Source organism: Capsicum annuum, chromosome 11 (assembly GCF_002878395.1).
Source record: "Capsicum annuum cultivar UCD-10X-F1 chromosome 11, UCD10Xv1.1, whole genome shotgun sequence".
Classification (NCBI taxonomy): domain Eukaryota; kingdom Viridiplantae; phylum Streptophyta; class Magnoliopsida; order Solanales; family Solanaceae; genus Capsicum; species Capsicum annuum.
The window spans coordinates 188,541,941-188,566,446 of record NC_061121.1 but is presented as its reverse complement, the minus strand read 5'-3'; the positions used below and the strand labels follow the sequence as shown (position 1 = coordinate 188,566,446).

Genomic DNA, 24,506 nt, shown 5'->3' with positions numbered 1-24,506 from the left:
TCAGAAGAGATCATTGGAAAGCAGTAAAGAGAATCTTTCGATACCTGAAGGGAACTACTGATTATTCACTATGCTATAGTGGATTCGATTTATTCATAAGAGGTTATACAGATGCTGATTGGTCTGGTGACCGGTATGATAGAAAATCAACTTTCGATTACGCTTTCTTGCTAAATAGTGGTGCAATTTTATGGAAAAGTAAGAAACAAATTTGCACAGCCCTATCAACTATGGAATCAGAATTTGTGGTTTGTGCATCTGCAGTACAAGAAGCTGTTTGGTTGAAGAGATTCTTTGAGCATTTGAACATCGCAAAGAATTATAAGGGCCCCATGATTTTATAATGTGACAGTGAAGCGACTATCGCGTATATGAAGGATCCTAAATATCACAGCAAGACCAAGCACATAGATATTAAGTATAACTTTATAAGAGACATAGTAGTAAGTGAAGAAAAAAATTTACAATACATTCCTACAACAAAAATGATAGCTGATCCCTTTGCTAAGACGATACCTACAGACTTGTTTGAGAAACATGTTATGTCTCTAGGTTTACATAGGATATGATTATGTTTATGTATTATAGATGACTTGATTATAATTATTATCAATATAAGAATCTTGAATTTATGTTCAATCTCATATGCATATGAAAATGTATTTTATTAAGACAATGTGTCAAACAAGTCGCGAGATTGGCTCTCTCACACGAGCAATCTCCTCTTACATCGAGGAACGTGAAGAGAAAATTTCCACCATAAGATAATGACTTATTTCATAAAGCCAGATGTGAGTTTCTGTAATAATATGGATTTAAGGATTATTAAAGAAAGAAACTCAGGTTAGACATTTAGAGACGTCTAAACCTAGATTTGTACAATGTTGAGTCACTAAAAGAATAAGACACACGCACCAATATAAGGTGATAACATCGTAGCACGTGTTTTATACTACGTGTGCTTAGCGACCAATGGGTTAATGGAAGAATGAATCCCTACTTCTTCATTGTGTGAGACCCTAAAAAGTTATTTTAACTTTTTATTGAAATACCTTTAGACCTTTAACTGTTTTTTAAAGTTTCGATCGGTGTTGCTACTTTAGCATGTTACTAATAGCCATGAGAGATCCGGCAATACGATGCATGTCTAAGAAAGCAGTTGATCAAAACAGATAGATTCGAGCAGAAACGAAAGACAATTAAAATGAATATTTTAACTTGTTTACACAAGCCGGCCATTACACTAACTATGTAAGAGTCAAGTGTAATTGTGTATATAAAGTTAACCATGATCTCGAGTTCACCTTTTTAAGAGGATGAGGGATCGGATAAGTAACTACTGAAGTACTGAATGATGTCTGGGGTATTGTGAGTATTAGTATCCTCATATTAGTAGAGAATTCTTTCCACAAGTGATTGGATTCCTAAATGTTGCTTGTAAAACCTTATAGGTAAAGCTCGTGATGCTCACAGGTCGCACAAGCTATTTGCCGTATGAATTGGTGATTTGTTGATATGGTACTGGTGCGGCTCTAGTCCACTATGTGCGAAGTGGGAGATGTAAGATTATGGGTCATGGGTCGCCCATGTGGACCCAACCCGACCCGATTTTGCATTTCTAATTATCTGGTAAAAAGGAAGATAAGAATGGAGCCAATTTTATTTGAAAATTAGGGGGAACAATTACTCGGTAACTGTTTAGCCGCCTAATGCTCCAAAATATATAGACTTCTTCTTCTTCAAAGCAATAGAGATAAGAAAAACGCAAAAAATAGAACAACATCAACAAAGAAGGCATTTGGTTTTGTGAAATATCATTCCGTTTCCAAGAGAAACGAAATCGACTTAGAGCAATATCCTTTCGAAAGCAAAATTCAAGATCCGCTGCAAATTCTAAGGTTCACAACTTATTGTTTTTGCTCCAAAATTACTTTCATAAAGAGATATTAAGAGGATGAGCTCTAGTAATCAATTATTTAACATTAAGGTTGCACGTAAGATTCTTTACAAAGATTAAGGTATGTATACTTTCGACGTGTGTCAATTTTTGAAAACCATCTTCTCACGTCTCTTTTCAAACATATTCTCAATCTTAAGATGATTTGAACTAGGGCTTTATACATGAGTGGGACAAGCTCACATAGAGCCTTCATATTTGATATTGTACTATACTATATAGTATGTAAATTAATATGATTATGAATGGATTCATGACACTTGTAAATATGATATTAATGAGGTTGTGAATTTTAAAAGGGTTCGATTACCATGTGATGACATCAATTGATTTTATTTGGTCTTCTATATGACTAGGGGATTTGAATGGTCTCCCTTCAGTGCCTTTGGGTGTACTAGGGATTTAAAGGATATTGCTTACCTTCGGGCAGACAAAGAACCTCAAAGGGTTTCCCTTTATTGCCTTCGGGGGATAAGGGGCTTCAAATGGTTTTTCTTTATTTCCTTCGGGCGGACAAGGGACCTTAAGCTGGTTTTTCCTTTTTTTCATTTATTTAGGTTTCCCTTTGTTGGCTTATTGACAATAACTTTATTTGAATCAATTGATGCATTACTTTTAAATATAATAAACAAGAAATCAAGACTTCTTTGAGTTTATGCGACTTCACTATTTTACTGAATTTGAATTGTTTTAAAATGATACTATTTGTTATCACTTATTTTATTATTATGAGTATTATTCTATTATGTTAACTCTTTCCCTGAAGTTATGGACAGAGGACTCAGTACTCAGCTATCACATTATTATTTTTAGTGATTTATTAGGTAAGGAGGACCAAGTTCTAGCTTTAAGAGAAGCCTCGGAGAGACTTACTATTCATCTGACTATTGGTGAGCCCACATTCTGGATATGAGTGTCATTGGCTATTTTACTTGTTTTATGAGACTTTTCAGTTGTGTCTTGAGTTAGTTATTATTTTATTGATGTATAATTACATAATTCCATCCCTTTGAATATTTCTTTTTCTGCTGGAAGCTTTTAATGAACAAAATACCTACTGATAACAATGTTAAGAGCCCACCTTGATAGTCCATGAACATTTTATACAGATCAACCTAGTTACACAATGACGAAAGTTGGTTCAGATTGTTGAGAAGGCCTGACCACAAATGAGAATAACTAAAGTCGAAAAGTTTTATTCAAAGACCTTACCACAAATGAGAATAACAAAAGTCGAAAAGTTCTATTCTGCGTCAGATATAAGTAGTGCGTGACAGACGTGAGTTGTATAAGGATTCACTCATATTTTGTTAAATATTTATTCGGTCCCACTTTTCTGTTAGAGAGAAGAATACGGGGCACTTTTATGTGGACCAAAGTTTCCCTCCCTGGCACGATTCTCTCTCCTCATATTTTGAACTTTTCTTTTCCATTTTTTTTGTTTGTAAGTTTTCATGCTAAACAAAATTAAAAGAGTTATGAAATATAAAATAAAAACAATAAGAATAGAGAAAGAAGAGTGAGTGATTATTATTTTTCTTGAGAGATTTTTTGATGGATGAATTACAATGAACGAAAATTCCTTTATTTATAAGAAAAAATCAATTTTAGCGATTCTAATTTTTTCATAAATAGACATTCCTTATATATGGTAAAGTAGACATTCACTATATATGGTAAAGTAGACATTCTGAAATATGGTAATATATTTACAACACTCCCCTTGAATGTCTAATTAATAGATAGTGTGTCTCATTAAAACCTTACTAGAAAAAAATCCAATGGAAAAATAATCTAGTGAAGAAAAAAGAGTACACATCTCTAACAATACGCATATAGGCTGCCTCATTAAAAACCTTACAAGGAAAATCCAGTGGAACAAAAACTTGTAAGGAAAAAAGAGTACAACACGTATTAACTCCCTCTAATGAGAACATCCTTGAACCTTTGCATCCCGATCTTATGCAACTTTTTTTTGAAAGTTGCAGTTGAAGGAGACTTGGTAAATAAACCAGCCACATTGTCACTTGAACGAATCGGTTGCACGTTAATATCATCATTCTTTTGTAGCTCGTGTGTATAGAAAAGTTTTGGCGAAATATGTTTCGTTCTATCTCCTTGAGTCCTACCTTAAGTTGTGTTATGCATATTGCATTATCCTCATAAAAAATCATGGGTACTTTATCGCATTTCAAATCACATTTTTCACGAATGAGATGTATTGTGGACCTCAACCATATGCATTCTCGACTTGCTTCATGAATAGCTATTAACTCAGCATGGTTCGATGCGAAGCTACGATTGATTGCTTTATATATGTCTAAGATATGGCAGTACCCCCTCATATGAACACATAGCCTATTTGAGATCGAGTTTTATATGAATCAGGTAAGTACCCAGCATCAGCATAACCAACAAGATCGGGACTACAATCTTTAGAATAAAATACGCTCATATTTTTTATCTCATTTTAATGTCTCCTAGTAAGAGAAGAACTATTCCTTGCTATCAAATTAATCGAAAGACTATATCGGGTCTTGAAGTATTTACAAGATACATAAGTACACCAACTGCACTAAGATATATAACCAATTCAATTCGGTATTTCTCATTCAAGAAAAAATAATCTATTGCATTTGAAAACTCTCCAAGAGTTTGAATAATTTTCAAGTTATAAATTTATGCAATATAAGGATTATATATAAGTTTCCTAGAAACTTTTATATGCTTCAAATATTGTGGATCCTTAAAAGTTTTAATATAAATTTTGTCAAGTGACAATATTTAGGAAGTCATGTGTGATATCTTCAAGTGTCTGGACTGCAAATCAAATAAGTGTTATGCTTACCAAGATGCATCCTTTTAGGTCACTTGATAAATATTTCTATGTCAGCATGCTTAAATAAATATAGAATTTAGTTTCTCATAATCTTTTACAATATTGCGCGAATATTGTATTAAAGATATTGATGATGTATCATTTAATATTGTTTCACAGTGTGACATAACATTTTGAGATCTCATCACTTCATTATTTTCAGGTACCTGAACTTCTCATAAGGTTTCATGAAGTATTATGTCGTAGGCTCTTCAAGAGCACATTGTCTTCTTATTATGATTATTTGCTCTTTATTTTTTTCAAGTACTATTTCATTTGGAACTGATTGGTCTACCATATTTATGTATGCGTAGACTTTGTCCTTTAGGGGCACACAACAAAAGCACTTGCAGCTTAAATATGAGATTAAATTTGAGTCAGCAAATGCTTTCGATATTTGACTTGAATTATCTTTTGAATGAGGATATAGTGATAATTCCTAACATATTTCATAGCTGCATATAATCTCCCCAATATGTTAGGAAAACGAACATACATCCTCCATCTTATTTAAGGAATCCATCTTTGTGCATCATGATATATGTATTAATCGTATACCACACATTAATACTATTGATGGATAATGTGTGGTTCCTGACTCAAACCCAACTTTGAGGGGGAATTAATCATAATTAATTGATTTGATATATACAAGCACTTTTGTATATAATATATCATATTTTAAATCAACACATGAAGCTTTGTTTTTATTAGCAATGGTTCACCTATTTATCGAAATCATTCAATGTCAAACCATCATCATCAAGATGAATTGTCTTGATTATACAATCTGAAAGTTATAATCTTAACTCAATTTTATTGAACAGACTTTATGAATGTCAAACTGCAGGTTGAAAATAACGTAAAAGTGATCATCTTTTATCGATGCATCTTAATAGATCACATGATTGATGAATAAGTCCATATTCACCTTTTATATTTTTCAGATTTTGAGGGATCAAATCCCAACATTAGTTGGTCCAACCAATTTATCATGAGAACAAGAAAAATTATAAGTTCAGGAAGAATTTTCTAGTTCTTCAATATATGTTCAATACTCACTATACACATCTTTAGGATGTAGCATTTGTTCATGTCAATTTATGAATTTTTATTCTAGAAAACTCCAAGTTCACCATGACATGTATCTTTTACTTTAGTAAATTATCTTTTACTTTAGTAAATTTCATATTTACTTTACAAGAATAAACATCATATTTACTACATCTGAGAAAATTACAGAATATTTCTTCTAAATTATTCTACCTCTTTCGTAGGTGAGTTGTGGTACCATCACAATCAAGTGCACGTTTGTATTGATAAAGTTTGCTAAATATTATCACATTCATCCAAGAAAATGAATTTGTGCTTAATAAAAATTCTCATTCTCAAGAATGAAATATAATCGTGTCTTTAATCTATCAAATTGTGATAGCTTATAACCTCTTTCTAAATATTCAAGAGCAAATAGAGGTGTGCATATAATGTAGAGAATTTTTATCTAACATGTCTTATAATCATAATAAGCGTATGAAAATAATATCACTTTTGATGATTATTATCATATTGTTCCTCCACGTTGATATTCGTGTGTTTAATTACTTGTCTTCTTTCAGACATATTATGCACTACTACCACATTCCCTTCAAGAATGTAGCAAGTTGTCAATTTTTAGATTCATCATATATTGCTACCATATTCACTTCATGGAATAAAGCATATTAATGGGATATGTTTCATAACTTTTCACCAAACACTCATTCTTTTACCTTAGCCATCATAATATCATCAATATGGTGTATTGAGATTCAAACTCAATATCTTATCCATATAAAGGCATCTTAGGCTATAACTCATGGGACTTGAACCCAACATCTTATCATCATGGTGCATTAAAAATTTTAACCCAATGTCTTACTCTCTTAATGAGATGAGACTTAAATTCATCATCATATTTTTTAACTATATTGTTCTTCATGAACAAATTTAAAGTATAAGTGGTTCCAAATCAATTATTTTTTCCCAAATCCAATAATAATTATATCATTAATAGCAAAAGACAAATAACATAAGGAATTACTTATCTTGAAATTACATTTAGATTTATAATCTCACCTTGTTTGACAGAGTCTCATGCAGATAACATGTTATGAAATATAAAATAAGAACAACAAAAATAGAGAGAGAAGAGAGAGTGATTATTATTTCTCTTGAGGGGTTTCTTGATGGGTGAATTACAATGAATGAAAATCATTTTATTTATAGGAGAATACTAACCTTAAGATTTTTAACTTTTTCATAAATAGGCATTCACTATATATGGTAAAGTAGACATTTACTACATATGGTAAAGTAGATATTCACGATATATGGTAATATATTTATAACAAAAAACAGATTTTGTTCTTTTTTTTATCCTTATAATTATTTTCTACAGATGTCGATTTCTTTTTATGTATTTGAGCATCATGACCAGCCTACTAAGAAATAATTAATATATTGAAAATCATTGATTCAATCACTTCATCTTATTTTGCTTGTTCATTACTTATAGAATTCTTTTGTTTGATTATTATACTAATTTAGCCAAGGGCGGCTCAATATAATTGGTGGCCTAAAGCAATGCTTTAAAATGAGACCTTAATTTGTTTTAATTAAAAAAATTATATAGTATATATGTTTTGTTTGAAGTCTAGTTTCATAGCTTTTTGAGATGCAAAGTAATGAATAAATTTATTTTCTAATCGATTTCTCCCAATAATTTTAATTTTAATTGTAAGTATACCTAATTTATTCAGTTTCTCTTGAGACGTTGTTGACCTTAAGTAATATTTTATTTATTCCAAATTTTAATAAAATTTTGTCAACCAAGGCAATTGCTATAGAAACTCTATAAGCAATATATGCATTTGAAAAATAATAAAATCGTTTTATTTGATAGAAATAATTCTTACCTTTCTACTCCCTTGTGCCACTTTGACTATTGTTTTAATTCTATCATGTTCATTAAGCAAGACAATGATGCACGGTATAGTTTACTAAGTTATTTCAATTTATTAGATTTTTGTTAGGATTGAATAGTATTCAAAATAAATCTTTTTTAATGTGGTATAGTTGAAAACAATTGTCACTTTTATTTTTAAATTTCTAAAGTGAAGCTAATTTTTGAGTCGGAGAAAATATTCAAAAATATTCAATATTTTCTAAAAGAAAAATTCCAACTATAAACATACAATTATATAAAAAAAAAAAAAAAAAAAAGCCCAAATAATTGGGGGCCTAAAGCCTTTGATTGAGAGTCTTCATCAAGAAGCCGGCACTGAATTTAGCAATTTAGCATCAAAAACTTTATTATTTGGTCATCTTGACATGTGTCTCCTTGAACATTAAACAAATTAAATTGTTATTTTAATCACAGAGTCGGGAGTAAACATTTTAATTTGTTTATGGTGAATTCACGTTAACAACAAATATTGAATTATTTGATTGGTTTCAAGTAGAAGCAGGGACATCTCAATCATATTGGAGGTTTAAAGTCAAACATTAATGAGGGACCTTAATATATGTTATATATATATATATATATATATATATATATATATATATCCGAAAAGTGATCCGAAAATATTTTTCTTCATAAAAGTACATTCAAAAAATGTTGAAATGTTACTTGAAAGGGATACAGCCCTTCGAGGATAAGACACACTATTTCAAAAAAGGGGTGACTATTCGATCGGATGTGACTATTCAGAAAATACATACTATTTTGGAATGGACAGATATGACTGTTTCGAAGTGATACACCCTTTCATGAACCATTACTTTCTTTTCAAAGGGGCATGTGATGGCTATAAATACCTGTATTTTTTCCACAGATAGACAGGAAATTTTCTATATTGCAAAAAACTCTTCTACTTCTAAAAAATCTGTGTGATCATCTATCATTAAGTGAGTTCGAAGAATCAGAAGATTTGAGGTACCATTACATTCTGATTGTGAGCCATTTTATGCTGGGAGAAAAAATTTCGCATCCTAGGGTACTTAAGGGGAATTAATTCCTTAAGGACACTCCATGAAATTGGAGGACTTGGCTCTTTTTCTACTTCATCTTGTTTCTTTAAAATAACACACTTCTTTGATAGTTCATGTTGAACTTATGTTGAAGGTGTTGAAAACTTCATTGGTCTTCTTGAACTTGTGTTGAATTATTTGAGCAAACATATAGATTGTGTACCCAAAACAATAATCTTAAGAAATTAAACTTTCATAATCTGTATTGTTTGGTTTCTAGAGATTAAAGCTTTATTTTTTCTACTCTGTTTGAACTTAACAAGTGATTTGAAGAAATAAAAATTTCATCGCAAATTAAAGCTCATTTGGTTAACGATTTGAAGACATAAAAACTTTATCGTTAAACTAGAAACAAATATTGTTTAAAGTTGCTACAAACTTGTAATTAGTCTATTTTTATACTAAAGTTGACTGTCTTTTTGTGACAAAAAAATGACTACAGAAGGTCATGTTGATAGTGTGACGAGCGTGGCAGCAATAAATATTGCTACAACCAGTCGCACAACTGCGACACCCACTAAGGCACTAGCGAAAAAACCCAAAAAATTTTCTGGAATAGATTTTAAGTGGTATCAACAGAAGATGTTCTTCTATCTGAAAACCTTATGCCTTCAAAGCTTTATATCAGAAGATGCTCCAGAAGTGCCCGAAGAAATTTCAGACAAGGAGCAATTCGTTATAATAGAGGTATGGAAACATTCTGATTTCCTATGTAGGAATTATATCCTAAGTGGACTTGAAGATGATTTATACAACGTTTACAGCGGAATAAAGACATCAAAAGACTTGTGGAATGTGCTGGAAAATAAATATAAGACTAAGGATGCTGGAACTAAGAGGTTCTTTATTGCAAGATTCCTTGAGTACAAAATAATTGATAGCAAGACTGTCATATCTCAAGTACAGAAATTGCAAGTCATCATCCACGATCCTTGCTGAAGGTATGAATTTAATGAATACCTTATTTGAACATGTTAAAAATATTTTTAATGTTCACATGAACTTTGTTGTAGGTTTGGTTGTGAGTGAGATATTTCAAGTTGCTGCAATAATAGAGAAGTTGCCACCTTTGTGGAAGGACTTCAAAAATTACTTGAAACATAAATAAAAGGAGATGACAGTCGAAGACCTCATTGTGAGGTTGCACATTGAAAAAGACAACAAAGTCGTAGAGAGAAGGTCTAAAGAAAATTATGTAATGAATAAAGCTAATATTGTAGAAGATGACCCCAACAACTCAAAGAAACGAAAGAAAGTTGGACAACAAAGCAATCAGCCTAAGAAGAAATTCAAGAGAAAATGCTTTAACTATGGCAAGATTGGTCACAAGTCAACAGATTTTCTTACACCAAAGAAAGACAAAAATAAGGATCAAGTGAATATGGCTAAATCCAAGAATGAAATGGACGATCTATGTATTATGCTTTCTAAATGTAACTTGGTGGGAAATCCTTGAGAATTGTGGATGAATTTTGGTGCCACCTACCACAGTTGTACAAATAAAGAATTGTTTGCTGCATTCGCTCTGGCTTAAGGCAAAGAGAAGATCTATATGGCAAACTCCACAACTGCAAAAGTTGAAGGGACAGGAAAATTCTTCTTGAAAATAATGTCAGGCAAAGTGTTGACTCCCAACAATGTCCTTTATGTACCGGATTTAAGAAAGAACTTACTTTCTGTATCACTTATTGACAAAAGTGGATTCAAATGTATATTTATTTCTGGCAAGATTGTAATTAGTTAAGGGGAAGTATACATAGGAAAAGGCTACCTCACTGAGGGCCTTTTTAAGATGAATGTAATGACAATTAGTATCAATAAAAGTTCTGTTTTTTCTTACTTGCTTGAGTCTAATGAATTGTGGTATGAAAGATTAGGACATGTAAATTACAAAAAATTATGAAAACTGATTAACTTAGAAGTATTGCCAAACTTTGAGTGCAATAAATCAAAATATCAAACGTGTGTGGAATCCAAGTATGCTAAGCATCTGTATAAGTCCGTTGAAAGGAATTCCAATCCCTTAGACTTAATCCACACTAACATTTGTGATATGAAGTCAACACCATCTTGTGGTCGGAAAAGTATTTTATAACTTTTATTGATGATTGCACTAGGTATTGTTATGTCTATTTTCTAAATAGTAAGAATGAAATAATAGATGTCTTTAGGCAATATAAAACAGAAGTTGAAAATCAGTAAAAGAAGAAGATTGGAATAATAAGAAGTAATAGTGGTGGAGAATATGAATCTCCCTTTGATGAAATTTGTGTAGAAAATAGAATTGTCCATCAAACTATGGCCTCGTATTCACATCAATCTAATGGAATTGCGGAAAGGAAAAATTGAACCTTAAAAAAATGATTAATGTCTTACTTATGGTTTACCTCAAAACTTATGGGGAGAAGCTATCCCTACAGCTAACCGAATATTAATAGAGTGCCCCGTAGTAAGACACAATCAATTTCATATAAAAAATAGAAAGAAATAAAATCCAACTTGAAATATTTCAAAGTGTGGGGGTGTATAGCGAAATTCCAAGTTCATGTGCCTAAAAGAGTGAAGATAGGACCTAAAACAGTGGACTGTGTGTTCATAGGATATGCTAAAAGTAATAAAGCATGTCAATTTTCGGTTCATAAATCTGAACATCCGGATATCAATGAAAATATGGTAATTGAATCAGATAATGTTAAGTTCTTTGAACATATTTATCAGTATAGAACTAGATATGAACAGTCTAGTGGGGGATCTAAACGACCTTGAGATGAACCAAGTGAGGATGTAGATAATGATGAGAATCCAAGACTTAGTACATGTCAAAGAAGGTTAACTTCATTTGGATCAAATTTTGTAATATTTCTCTTAGAAAATAAGCCTCGAACATTTAAAGAAGTGATGTCGTATTCAGACTCATCCTTTTGGAAAGAGATAGTCAATAGTGAGATTAAATCCATCTTGAGAAACCACACTTGGGAGTTAGTTGGTCTTCCTCCAGGGAATAAACCTTTAGGTTCTAAATGGGTCTTCAAAAGAAAAATGAAAGTGGATGGCACTATTGATAAATACAAGGCAAAACTTATAGTAAAAGATTTCAAATAGAAGAAAGGTCTTAATTACTTTGATACTTACTCTCCTGTAATAAGGATAACATAAATTCAGATGTTAATTGCCTTGGAGGCGGTATATGGTCTTGAAATCTATCAAATGGATGTGAAAACAGCATTCCTAAATGGAGAATTGGAGGAAGAAATTTACATGAAATAACCCGAGGGTTTTGTGGTTCCTGATAAAGAAAAGAAGGTGTGCAGACTTATTAAGTCACTCTATGGATTTAAACAAGCACCTAAACAGTGGCATGCAAAGTTTGACCAAACCATGCCGGCAAACGGGTTTAAGATAAACGAATGTGATAAATGTGCTTACATTAAAGACACTCCAAATCACAAGGTCATTGTTTTGTTTGTATGCGGATGATATGTTGATCAATAGTAGAGATATTTCTAACATAAATGCTACGAAATGAATACTCGAGAGCAAGTTTGATATGAAAGACCTTGGAGTTGCGAATGTGATCTTAGGAATAAGAATTCATAGAAATCCACAAGGGTTGGGTTTATCATAATCTCATTACATTAAAAAGGTACTTGACAAATTCAAGTATTTGGAATTTGGTATTGCCAAGACTCTATTGGACGTGAGCTTTGCCCTTCAAAAGAATAAAGGTAAAAGTGACTCACAGTTGGACTACGCAAGAGTGTTGGGATGTTTAATATATGTTATGAACTGTACATGTATAAATATAGCATGTGCTATTAGTAAATTGAGTCAGTACACAAGTGATCCCAATAAAACTCATCGGATGGCAATGAAAAGAGTTTTGGGGTATCTTAAATACACTCAAAATTGTGCTTTGTATTATAATAAATATCCCATGATAATTGAAGAATATAGTGATGCAAATTGGATCACCGGATCGAATAAAGTAAAATCCATGAGTGGATATGTGTTTACTATAGGTGGAAGAGCATTCTCTTAAAAATAGTCCAAACAGATATGTATTGCTCGCTCTACAATGAAATCTGAATTTATCGCATTAGATAAAGCTAGTGAAGAAGCAGAATGGCTCTGGAATTTTTTGGAAGATATTTCTTATTGGCCCAAACCATTAGCACCAGTATGTATAACTGTGATAGCCAAACGGCGATTGGGAGGGCTAGGAGCATGATTTATAACTGTAAATCTCGTCATATAAGATGGAGATATAATACCATTAGAGAACTACTCTCTAATGGAATTATTATTGTTTACTATGTGAATTCAAAGGATAATGTATTAGATCCACTTACAAATTGCCTATCTAGAGAGAGAGTTGAGAAAACATAAAAGGGAATAGGTTTATGGCCTAGGAAAAGTCAGCATGGCGCTAACTCTATCTAGCATACTGGAGATCCCAAGAGTTAGGTTCAAGGAGATCAAAAAAAGTTGTGACTAACAAATTTAACATTGTCAATATACCCAACCCATTCTCATAATGTAGATAATATTTAGTAAACAAGGATAAAACTTGTGGTGCGAAGCCTTTTAATGATTATCTAAGTTTGGCAAATTTGAAAAAATAGTTTAATCTACAGGATTGAACGTTTATAAATCACCTATGTGGGGGTGAAGTGAAAGCTGCTTCAAGGAGAATGTTAGTAAAGACCTATTCTCTAAGCTCTCATGAAACCAAGACATGTTCATGGTTGAAATGAATAAAATCGTGAGAATCATAAATGGTAAAAGGTTGGTTGTGTGACATATGTTGTCTAGGTATACATTAAAGTTCGATGGTTTAAAGATATCAAATCTACCGATTGACCGAGTGCATCCGATATATGTTCACTACGGAAACTTCAAGGGAAACCCACTTATCCAGATGCAATCAGTCTTTTCTTGCTAATAAGATACTTGTCCATAAAGTTTTATAAATAGTAGTCATTCCCCATTCATGTGGGGGATTGTTGGGTTCAATTGGTGTGAATAAAAAATGGAGGAAAAGTCTTGAAGGAAAAGTGTACTCACTTAAGAAAGTATACTTCTCCCACATTGGTGGGAGAAAGCAACTTTAATATATTTTTATTAAGTAACACTTCTTCAAGTGGATAGCGAGGCAAGAACCAAGAAGTGCCTTGCGCCGTCGTCGTCATCGTTCGCTCGGCTTGGCTTCGGATTTAGATTTGGATTTGAATTTGGAAAATAATCGATCGATGAGATTAATTTTATTTATTTCCAAGGAAAAATCAAAAACATTTTCTCTCCATGAACGTGCATGTAGAAAACATTAAAACGTTACTTGAAAGGGATACAACCCTTCGAGGATAAGACACATTATTTTAGAAAAGGAGTGACTGCTCGGTCGGATGTGACTGTTCTAAAAATACATACTGTTTCAGAATGGACAGACATGACTGTTCCGAAATGATACACCCTTCCATGAACTATTGCTTCCTTTCCGAAGGGGCATGTGATGGTTATAAATACCTATATTTTTTTCACAGGTAAATACGAAATTTTCTGCGTTGCAAAACACTTTTCTACTTCTAAAAAATCTATGTGATCATCTACCGTTGAGTGAGTTCGAAGAATCAGAAAGTTTGAGGTACCGCTACATTCAGATTGTGAGCCATTTTATCCTGGGTGGAAAAATTCCGCAACCTCGGATACTTGAGGGGAATTAATTCCTCGAGCTATTTTCTTTTTAATGCTAACAAAATATTTCAATAAGAAATTTCTTAGTAGTATTTATAGCTAGTTTTAACGAAAATATGGGGCTTCTATAATATGAAAATCCTCCTTTAAGTTTTTTCCTATTTCTTGAGGTTATTTGGTGGATATAAAAGTATATTTGAAGGTTGAAGGGTGCCTACTTTTTCTTCTTTAGATTACTTTTGCTATGCATTTTTTTGTTGCTTCTACAATACTTTTTCCTTCCTCCCAAAATTTTTACAATAAACTTCATCAAGAAAAAGGGCAGACAATTTATTCAACAATAATATCAAAAATTGTTACTGTCTTGTTAAAAGAAAAAAATAATAGCAATAAGGAGAAGAAAAATAAAACAAACAATCAGTGTTAAATTGCTTGAAATAAAAAAAGATAAGCGAGAAGGAAATTTCTCAAAATAAGAGAGTATTTTCATTCGATAGAGTAAAAGAAAATTAAAATATGGGGAGAGAGAAATAGAGATGAAACTTTCAACAGTTATTTTGTTGAAAAGTGGGACCCAAATCCACATGGCAATCTATGAAAGCAACCTCACACAACTTATGGTTGTCCAATTATTGTGCCTTGTACAAAATAAATTTTTCCACACAGTCACATGAAACCTTCCGGGACTTTGGATTAAAAGGGACAAACAAGTTTTTCAATTAAGTAAGGTCCTTCAAGTTTTAAAAATTAGGTGAAAGGGACAAATTTTTTTCAACTTTTTTTAAAAATATTTTCGTTCCAACAACTTTGCGAAGTTGTTAAGGTTCTTCAACTTTTAAAAATTAGGTGAAAGGAATAAATTTTTTTCAATTTTTTTTAAAAATATTTTTATTCCAACAACTTTGCACAGTTGTCAAACAACTTTAATAGTTGTTCGACAACTTTGCGAAGTTATTCAACAACTATCATAGTTGTTTGACAACTGCGTTAAGTTGTTCAACAACTGCGTAAAGTTGTTCGACAACTGTGCGAAGTTGTTCGACAACTTTGCGAAGTTGTTCAACAACTATGCGAAGTTGTTAAGACAACTAATACAATTGTCGAACAACTGTCCCAGCTGTTGAAGCGACTTTATTTTTTTAACGTAATAAGATTGTGGGACCCACTTATCTCCTTTTTTTAATTAAAGACTTGGGAGGGTCTATGGACTCATTTTTCTCGAACCTTCCCCCTGAAGATAAATTGAAGTTGAATAAATGCGACTAGTGTTCAAAAGGAAATCCTAGGACCAGTAGAGGAGGAGGCTTAAATAGAAGATACATAGGATATATTCTAGTTTCTTTGTTATTCCCTTTAGTTATCAATTTAATTATGTAGTTGAGACAAAAAGGCCTTGAACTTTGGTATCCACTGGTGCAAGGAAGACAATCTCAAGAATATTACAGTGGAGATGGACTCATTATTGGTAGTAATTAGTTTATGAAGAAGATTAATCCTCCATGAAATGACACAATTCAGGAATTACCAATTCAAGACAGAGGATAATTATGCTTGAACAAGTTTCAAGTGTCAACCTATAGAATAAGCCCGTCCAAAAAAGATATTTTACATATGATCTTGATATCAATGAGCACGGTGAGGGTAATTATTGTTATTTTCTTTCTGATATAGAGGACTTCTCCGTATCTTATGTTTGGTTGTTAAATTCGGGATAACTTATCCCGGGATTAACAAATAGTACCGGGATAAGTTATCCCACCTAAGGGGTCGTATAAATAATCCCACCGTATATTAACTTGGATAAAGTCATAAAATGATAAAATTACCTTTCAAATTCTTTAATTATCATTTTTCATATATATATATATATATATATATATATATATATATATATATAAAGAGAGAACGTGGGATTTTAATAGTTTTTAGATTAAAGTTTTTTGATAATTTTATTCCTGATTTAAATTTTAATTACTTTGCAAATTTTCGTTCATTTTGGTAAATTTGAACAATAATATCGACTTAACTATTTATACAATCAATTCAAAATTGATCCAAGGGTTTATTGTCTTTGTATTTTTTAATTATTAATCTTACTTCAAATTTTTATTTTTCCTAACAAATTTATCATGGATAAGTAATTAAAGTATCTTGACATTTCCTTTCTAACTTAGTACATGCTTGATTATCAAATAAAAAATTATTTTTATATATAGTTAAACATGTTTGAAAAATTAACTTTTAAAAAAATACAATTCAACTTTTCAAATATTAGTGATACAATTCTTTTTCAAATTAGTGATACAATTCTTTTTCACATTTTTGATGATGAATCTTTTTTTAAAAAAAAAAAGTGGGAGTATCAATATTTTATAAAATTTAGGAAAAATAAGTAATTTAACATGAAATATTAAGATAAATAAAGCGAAAGATATTTTTGTAAATAAACTATCTATTCTTAGAAAGGCAGTAATATCTATCATTTTTAGTACCGCAAATCAAACAATCACTAAAAAATAATACCAAGATAACTTATTCTAGGACAACTAATTCCAGTATAACTAATCCCAACATAATTAATCCTAGCATAACTTGTTTCCCAACCAAACGACCCCTTAAAGTATTCTCACTATTTGTCATATACCACTTCTTTAAGCATTTGCATCCAAAATGTAACGGATTGGGCATGCCCAATACAGATCTCTCTTTTGAGGAGGTTAGGTGAGAAGATTTGGGTAAATGAACATTCTGAAAACTTATTTTGAAAAATAAACATCAATTTCTTTTTGAATTAATTTTCTAGTGTTTTGGGAGAGAAAATAGAAAAGGTGTGGAGTATGGGTTATAGTGTAAAAAACAAAAAGTTGTTGACACCTATTAAGTCTTTTTTAAATACTTTTCACACCCCACTTTCTATAAAATACCCAAAAAGACACTCTCTCTCCTCACTCTCACTCCCAACCCCACCACATTTTCCCTTCCTCTACCCCTAACCTCCATTTTCAATTTCTATCTTCTCTAAAGCTTTAAGATCTTTTCACCTTCCACTTTAAGTAATTTCTCTTAATCTCCCGAGTAATTTATTCTTCATATTGATGAATTTTATTTTTTTTTACTTTTTTCGGTTTTGTTTTGTGGTGATTGAGTTGGTTTTGGAGGAAAGAATTTTAAATTTTTTTTTTTTGAAAACTGGGGGTTGATTTTACTGAATTTTTTTATTTTTAAGTTGGTATTTGTTTGATTGTCAATGGATATTTGATGGATTATGATCCTTGTCGATTGCATGGTGAAATTTTTTCACGAATTTAATCGGCTAATATGCCAAGAAATTTGAATTTTCTTCAAATTCTTCTTTAATGTAATGGTGTTTTAGATGCATGTTCTTGTGGGGGATGGTTTCATTATACGTTTTTATTGTTCTGTTAATAGACCGTTCGGTTGATTAAGTATTTGTTTAGTTTGGATGAAAAAATTTGACTTTTTTTTTAAATAGAGCTTCATTTTACTGAAAATCTGTGATTTTAAGTTGAAAGTTGTTTGATTGTTGATGGATTATTACTGTTTTTGCCGATTGTATGGTGAAATTGTTTTTCAAATTTCATCGGTTAGTGTGCCAGAAATCTGACAAAGAGGACAAGTTCATTTATGATCCTAAACTTAATAGATTGTAGTTATCTTTTTCTTAACTGATTTTCATAAAGTACTTGATATTACTTTTTCGATGATCACCGAAATAATGCAACGAATTAAAGTTTTGGAACAAGCTAAGGAGTGTTCCAAATGAGAATCGGAGAGATTGTTATTGTTGAATAAAAATGAAAAAGGGATGAACAAATGAATATGGAGGAGCTCAAAAAAGTCTCTGTCATTTATATAGTAAGGCTACCAAAAAAGTCACCGATGGAAAAGGTCTAAAGAATGTTTATGTCTTTTATAATCGATTATTAAGGTTTACTATAGACCCTATCATTGTATGGCCTGAAAGAGTTGTAATTTCAAATCAGGCGCAGTTGGAGCTTCTTAAAATTGGCGAAGTAAGATAAGATCGAACAAATACTAGACTATGCAAATTATTTATTATATACTGACGCAGTTGTTGATTTCTTCACATGATAGATAGATTATCAATTTTTTGAAAAGTCGATTATTCACCAACTCATAGGTTTATGATTAACTATCAGAATATATAGACAAGTTAAAATAATGATAAAAAGGAGAAATTAAATTAAAATATGACAATTAACATCTTTCAAACATTGTAAAGCAATTTAGATACATCAATTGTGACACCAAATCACTTTTGAATATGATCAAGTGATATTTAAGGCATGCTATAGTCGTTAATCTATGAGATGAGACTTAAAAAAAAGAAATAAAATAAATAAGTATTATTCAAGCAATGCAAAACAACAGATATCATCAAATGAGATTAGACGTATCTAATGAGCATAAAGAAGAGTGATGATTGTGACTTGTGGGTGTTCATGGGACAAGTAGTCTTTCTCAATGTAGACGTTTATTCTGAGTAATTGATTGTTACTACCATTGCTCTTTCTTATACTCATTTGATCTAGTGTTCAATTATTTTCTACTCTCATATGATGAGATTTAGTCACTTTTCATTACTTGAATAATGTTAATTTATTTTATTTTATTTTGTTTCTCTTTTTATAGTCTCGACTTACTTTTCACTAGACTCAATTGATCGATACATGACTGTTAATTTAGCCTAGTATAGATGCATACATTTATTGATAATATATGCACGATATCTTTACAGGTCTAGCATCAATCATCTAATTCTATTGACCAGTAAGACGAGACTAAAAAGTAGAGAAATAAAATAAACTAAAATAAATAACATCATTCAAGCAATGAAAAATGACTAAATATCATCATATGAGAGTACAAAATAATTGAACACTCAATCAACTGAGTATAAGAAAGAGTAATTGTAGTAACAACCAATTACTCAGAACAAACGTCTGCATTAAGAAGGACTGCTTGTTCTCAAACACTAATTGTCCCATGAACACCCACAAGTCACAACCATTACTCTTCCTTATACATATTAGACACGTATAATCTCATTTGATGATATCTAGTTGTTTTGCATTGCTTGGATGGTGCTTATTTATTTTATTTTATTTCTTTCCTTTTTAATTTCATCTCACTAATTTATGGCTATAACATGCCTTAAATATCACTAGATCATGTTCAAAATTTATGTGGTACCACAATTAATGTATCTAAATTGTTTTACAGTGTTTGAAAGGTGTTAGTTGCTATACTTTAATTTTATTTAATTTAATTTTTCTTTTTTTGTCATTATATTAACTTGTTCATATATTCAAATAGTTGATCATAAATCTACGAGTTGGTGAATAATCGACTTCTCAAAAAATTGATAACCTATCTATTATGTGTAGAAATCAGCAACGGCGTTAGTATACAATAAATAATTTACATAGTCTAGTATTTTTCAATCTTTTCTTACTTAGAATTATATAAATATTCTTGTCCTTGAATGTTTGTCCTACACAAAGATCAGTATCATCCGAGAAAGAGTGGCTTCCTTGTGGTTCGGACTGTCCTTCCTTACCCCGTTCATACTCCTCTTCTTCAAATTCTTCAAAATTATCCCATTCATGACCACCCATGCACTCGTATTCCATTGACCTATTATCCACTATCTTGGATGGGGGTAGGGCTGATGTGGAAGCTTCTTTTTTACATGGACTAACTGTAGTTTCAAAAAAATAGGGGTTGAAATGGGGGTAGGACTAAAGTGCACGTTTTTAAACTTGTGTGCTAGGGTTGATACTTTTTAGTGGACCCGTTAGGGTGTCTATTTTCTCAATTCTTTTTAACACGTATCTATTTATCAAAATAAATTGTCAAAATTTCCTTTTATCAAATTTTCTCGGTTATGAAGCTTAGGTACTATTCCTCCCTCCTTTATGTTTTTAGCTTTACTCTCTTAATTTATATGATAGAGGTCTACGTCAAACCCTCTCCAGTATAAGGTAGCTTAATTAAAAAGACTAGAGAATTAGTTTCAAAGCTTGTTTTTCATATGATTGTAATCATGTGTTTTGAATATAATGGAATTCAACTTATATGCACTGCCACTATAAAGAGTTCTTATAATTTCAATAGAATGGGGTCTAAAATGTCCTTCAATTATGTGAAATGGTGCGAAAATGTCCCTCGTCTATCTATTGGGCCTAGAATTCCCTTCTTGTCTACCTATTGGGTCTAAAATATCCTTTCCGTCTACCTATTGAGGCTATTTTGCCTTTTTATTTAAGAAAAAATTATATAACACCACAACTTATCTTTATTAAATTACATCAAATCCCTATCATTTTTACTAATGTTAACCAAATAAATAGTGTAAAATATCAAATTTTTGTCATTCTAAACTGATCTGATAAATAAAAAGAAAAACAACATAAATAGCCATTTTAAAAAAATTAATACATATACATAGTCGTATTAGTTGGTTGTCAGATATAACATATAAAATATTTTATTTTATTATAGATTCTAATATATAGAAAAATAATTATATATTAAATTCCCATATTTCTCATTTATTGCCTATTTTTATGAAAGTCTTTGCTCATTTATTTTTTATATACTACATCAAAATTTTATGTTTTTCATTTTCATTGCCTGTTTTCACGATACCTTCATAAAAATATATGGTATATTTATATCATAAAATTCACTGTATATTTCTAAATTATACAAATTATATTTATATCATAAAAATACATGGTATATCTATACCATACAAATTATATTTATACCATATAAATTATATTTATACAATAAATATAAATGGTATATTTTAGATATAAAATTTTTATACAATGTAATATTGAAAATATATATTTATATTTAATAAATAATTTCTTAATAAGAATAGTACTTCCGACATAATGAGATATATCATGAATATTTATCCCATAAATTATATAAAAATATAATAATAATCTGACTGTGACATAAATTATATTTATACAACAAAAATACATGGTATATCTGTACTTCCAACATAATGATTTTTATTCCATAAATATTTATCCATAAAAAATTATGATTAATCCATTACATTAGAATTAAAAATACGCGATAATGAAATAATACTAGATGATTAACATACATGAAAACAAAACGAAACATACACAAGCAAATAATGGAATACTTAATTTATTTAAAAATATTTGAATTTTGAATATAAGATAGAGAATGATTTGAAAACAAGGATTATATTTTCCATTTTTGATTTGAATATTGAAAATATATCTCTTAAATTAAGGTGAATTGATAATTAATTATAGCATTAAATTAGAAATTATAATTATCTTTTATGATTTTTTTAAATGGTTGTATATGTAAAAAAAAACCTTTTATTTTTGTAATATTGAAAAAATACTATTATTTATGTATTTGAGTTTTAAGTATGGTCTTTCCATGTAATTTGCCTAAATAAAAAGGCAAAATAGGCACAATAGGTAGACGGGAAGGGCATTTTAGGCCCAATAGGTAGATGAGGGCGTTTTTGTGCCATTTTACATAGTTAAAGGACATTTTAGGCCCTTTTCCGTAATTTCAATATAGTTTAACATGTTCACTCATTGTAGAAGGTAATTTTCCTTTATCTCAAAGTTATATATCCCCTTTCTTTATTGACAATATATGTTATTCTCTGTTGAAGAAACTTCACAGTCAGTGTACAAAAATTAAACTCATGTATAGTTATAAGAGATTCAAGTAATAAAACATTACCTGGATGCGTTTTGTCGCTGGTGAGTAAACATGAATTTCATTAACATACTCCGCAGGATACTTTTCAGCATGCAAACAAACTCCTATTCCTCGAGGCCATGCTCTAGTATATTTTGTAAGAATTTTATTTCGTCGTGTTTTCACAATGGACTGGAGGAAATACATATGAGGCGCTTCACAAGGATCCCAAGAAAAATTTCTAGTATCAAACAAATAATGTGGTGGAAACGTAATGTTACCCCATGGTTTGAATGTTTCAATAGGATTTTTAATCAAACTTCTAGGCATGATGTTCTCGTATATATGAGCCGAGTATCCCCAAGAAACTGAAAATGTCCAATTGTTGGCTCTTTTGAAGCAGATGGTTTGCTGTAACATGCGGGATTGATCAAATTTTGCAGCATTTTGGAGGTGATATGCAGATTGTGCACGGTCCATAGAGGGAAAAATTGGTTCAACTGTGTCAAAATGGTGAAGGGACATTAGTAAAGATTTTGGATGGGATGATAGAAATCCTGTTAGATCACCTCGTAGATCAATCTGTTGTAAAGAAGAAACAAAAAATTAATAAATGTAAATAATTGATAAAACATTTTTTTCACACTCAATGTATGCTAGTAATTAAAAGATGTGTATAACTTAATGGGTAGTTTTCATTTCTCTGACCTTTAAAATGGCGGAGACACCTTCAATCAATTGGTGTCCTTTGACATTGCTACAACGGAAATTTTAATAAAGGAAAATCTCTAAAATTCAGAAAAGTATAGATCTATTTTTATCTATTGAGTAGACAAGTCTTAATTTTGACATTTTTGTTCGACTTTTGAGGATCTAGAGGAAGGAGAGAAATCACTCTCCGATGATGTTTGAGAGAAAACTTATACCTGATGCATACCCTGAAGAGGAGAAAGATTGACTCCAATATCAGCTGTGCAACTCATTGTAGTTTTATCAGCAGATTTGTAGTGAGCATATCTCTTTAAGCAAGACATCACATTTTCCGCAAATGCTTTAGCCAATGGATAACTCAGTATGATTCCAGCACCACCAAAAGCTTGATGAAATGAGAAAAAAGAATTCGCAATTATAAATTCCGAGTGTCCTCCAAAGTAATAGTATTTCGTATGATCATATTGCCCAAGAATATCAACCATATTATCCACGAAAAATATTGAATCATCGTCCCCCATAATTACCCATCTTACCCCTTCATGTGCCTCTCTAACAACCTCCATAATACCATGAACCATTCTTAAAACTCGTGGATCAACATGATTAGTTTCATTAACAAGTTTCGGGACATCATCTGATAATCTATAAGGCGGTGAATTTAAGGACCATGGGAGAAGATCTTCGCCTTGAGGAGGAACATCTAGTAAAAGAAGTCCTATTGTAACATTTGGTCTCCACCAAGATTCAATATAAGGTTTTCTATGGTGCCATGCTTCTTCTGATCCCAAAAGTCCAAAAACAAGGTGACTAATGTTAGTGTCACTAATACTGATTTGTGTAACAGTTGATGATGCATTTGATTGAGAATTATCAGGAAGAGAGACTGTGAATTTTGAAGAAGAGATAAGATCGGAAGATGGACATACATTGAGAAAGACAATGGTGGCCACGTATAGGACTACCCCACAAATTAGCACTGTTTTGCAAAACCAAATCACAATAGGTGATTCAAATGTAGACATGTTAAGAGAGATTGGGTGGAAGACAACTACATAATGAAGTTAACCAAACTTTGGTATCTTACTATTTTATTTTCAGGTAACTTAGTTACAGAATCATGTTGCAATCTTCAACAATAAATCCAACTTTTAGTTTTGTCTATTATAGTCTATAGACCTAAAAAATAGAATGAAGATCCTAATTCCGTGTGAGCTCCGTTGTGACACATCTCTGCATAGGCATATTATTTATACGATTCTTCTGTTAAGCAAATCAATTAGTGGAATGCAATAAAATTAAAAGTTAAATTTCTCGCCCTGTCCTACAACACTTGTGCACAATACTAAAAATAAATGTCCAATAATATTTATCTATAATCTATATCTATATAATAATTCTAGTATAAGTATCCTCGCGATGCGTGGAATATTTCTTTATAAA

General features: G+C 31.1%; 1 protein-coding gene across 1 annotated transcript in view; it reads right to left on the bottom strand.

Moving 5' to 3' along the window:
- LOC107848712 overlaps positions 1-24,278 on the bottom strand; it is a 45,832-nt gene extending 21,554 nt beyond the window's left edge. Inside the window, exons 1-2 of the mRNA XM_016693480.2 lie at positions 23,279-24,278; positions 22,395-22,934 (exon numbers count right to left, since the gene is read on the bottom strand). Coding sequence (XP_016548966.1) covers positions 22,395-22,934; positions 23,279-24,088 — 1,350 coding nt within the window. The 5' untranslated portion in view covers positions 24,089-24,278. The remainder of the gene's footprint in view (positions 1-22,394; positions 22,935-23,278) is intronic.
- Positions 24,279-24,506: the final 228 nt, after the last annotated feature.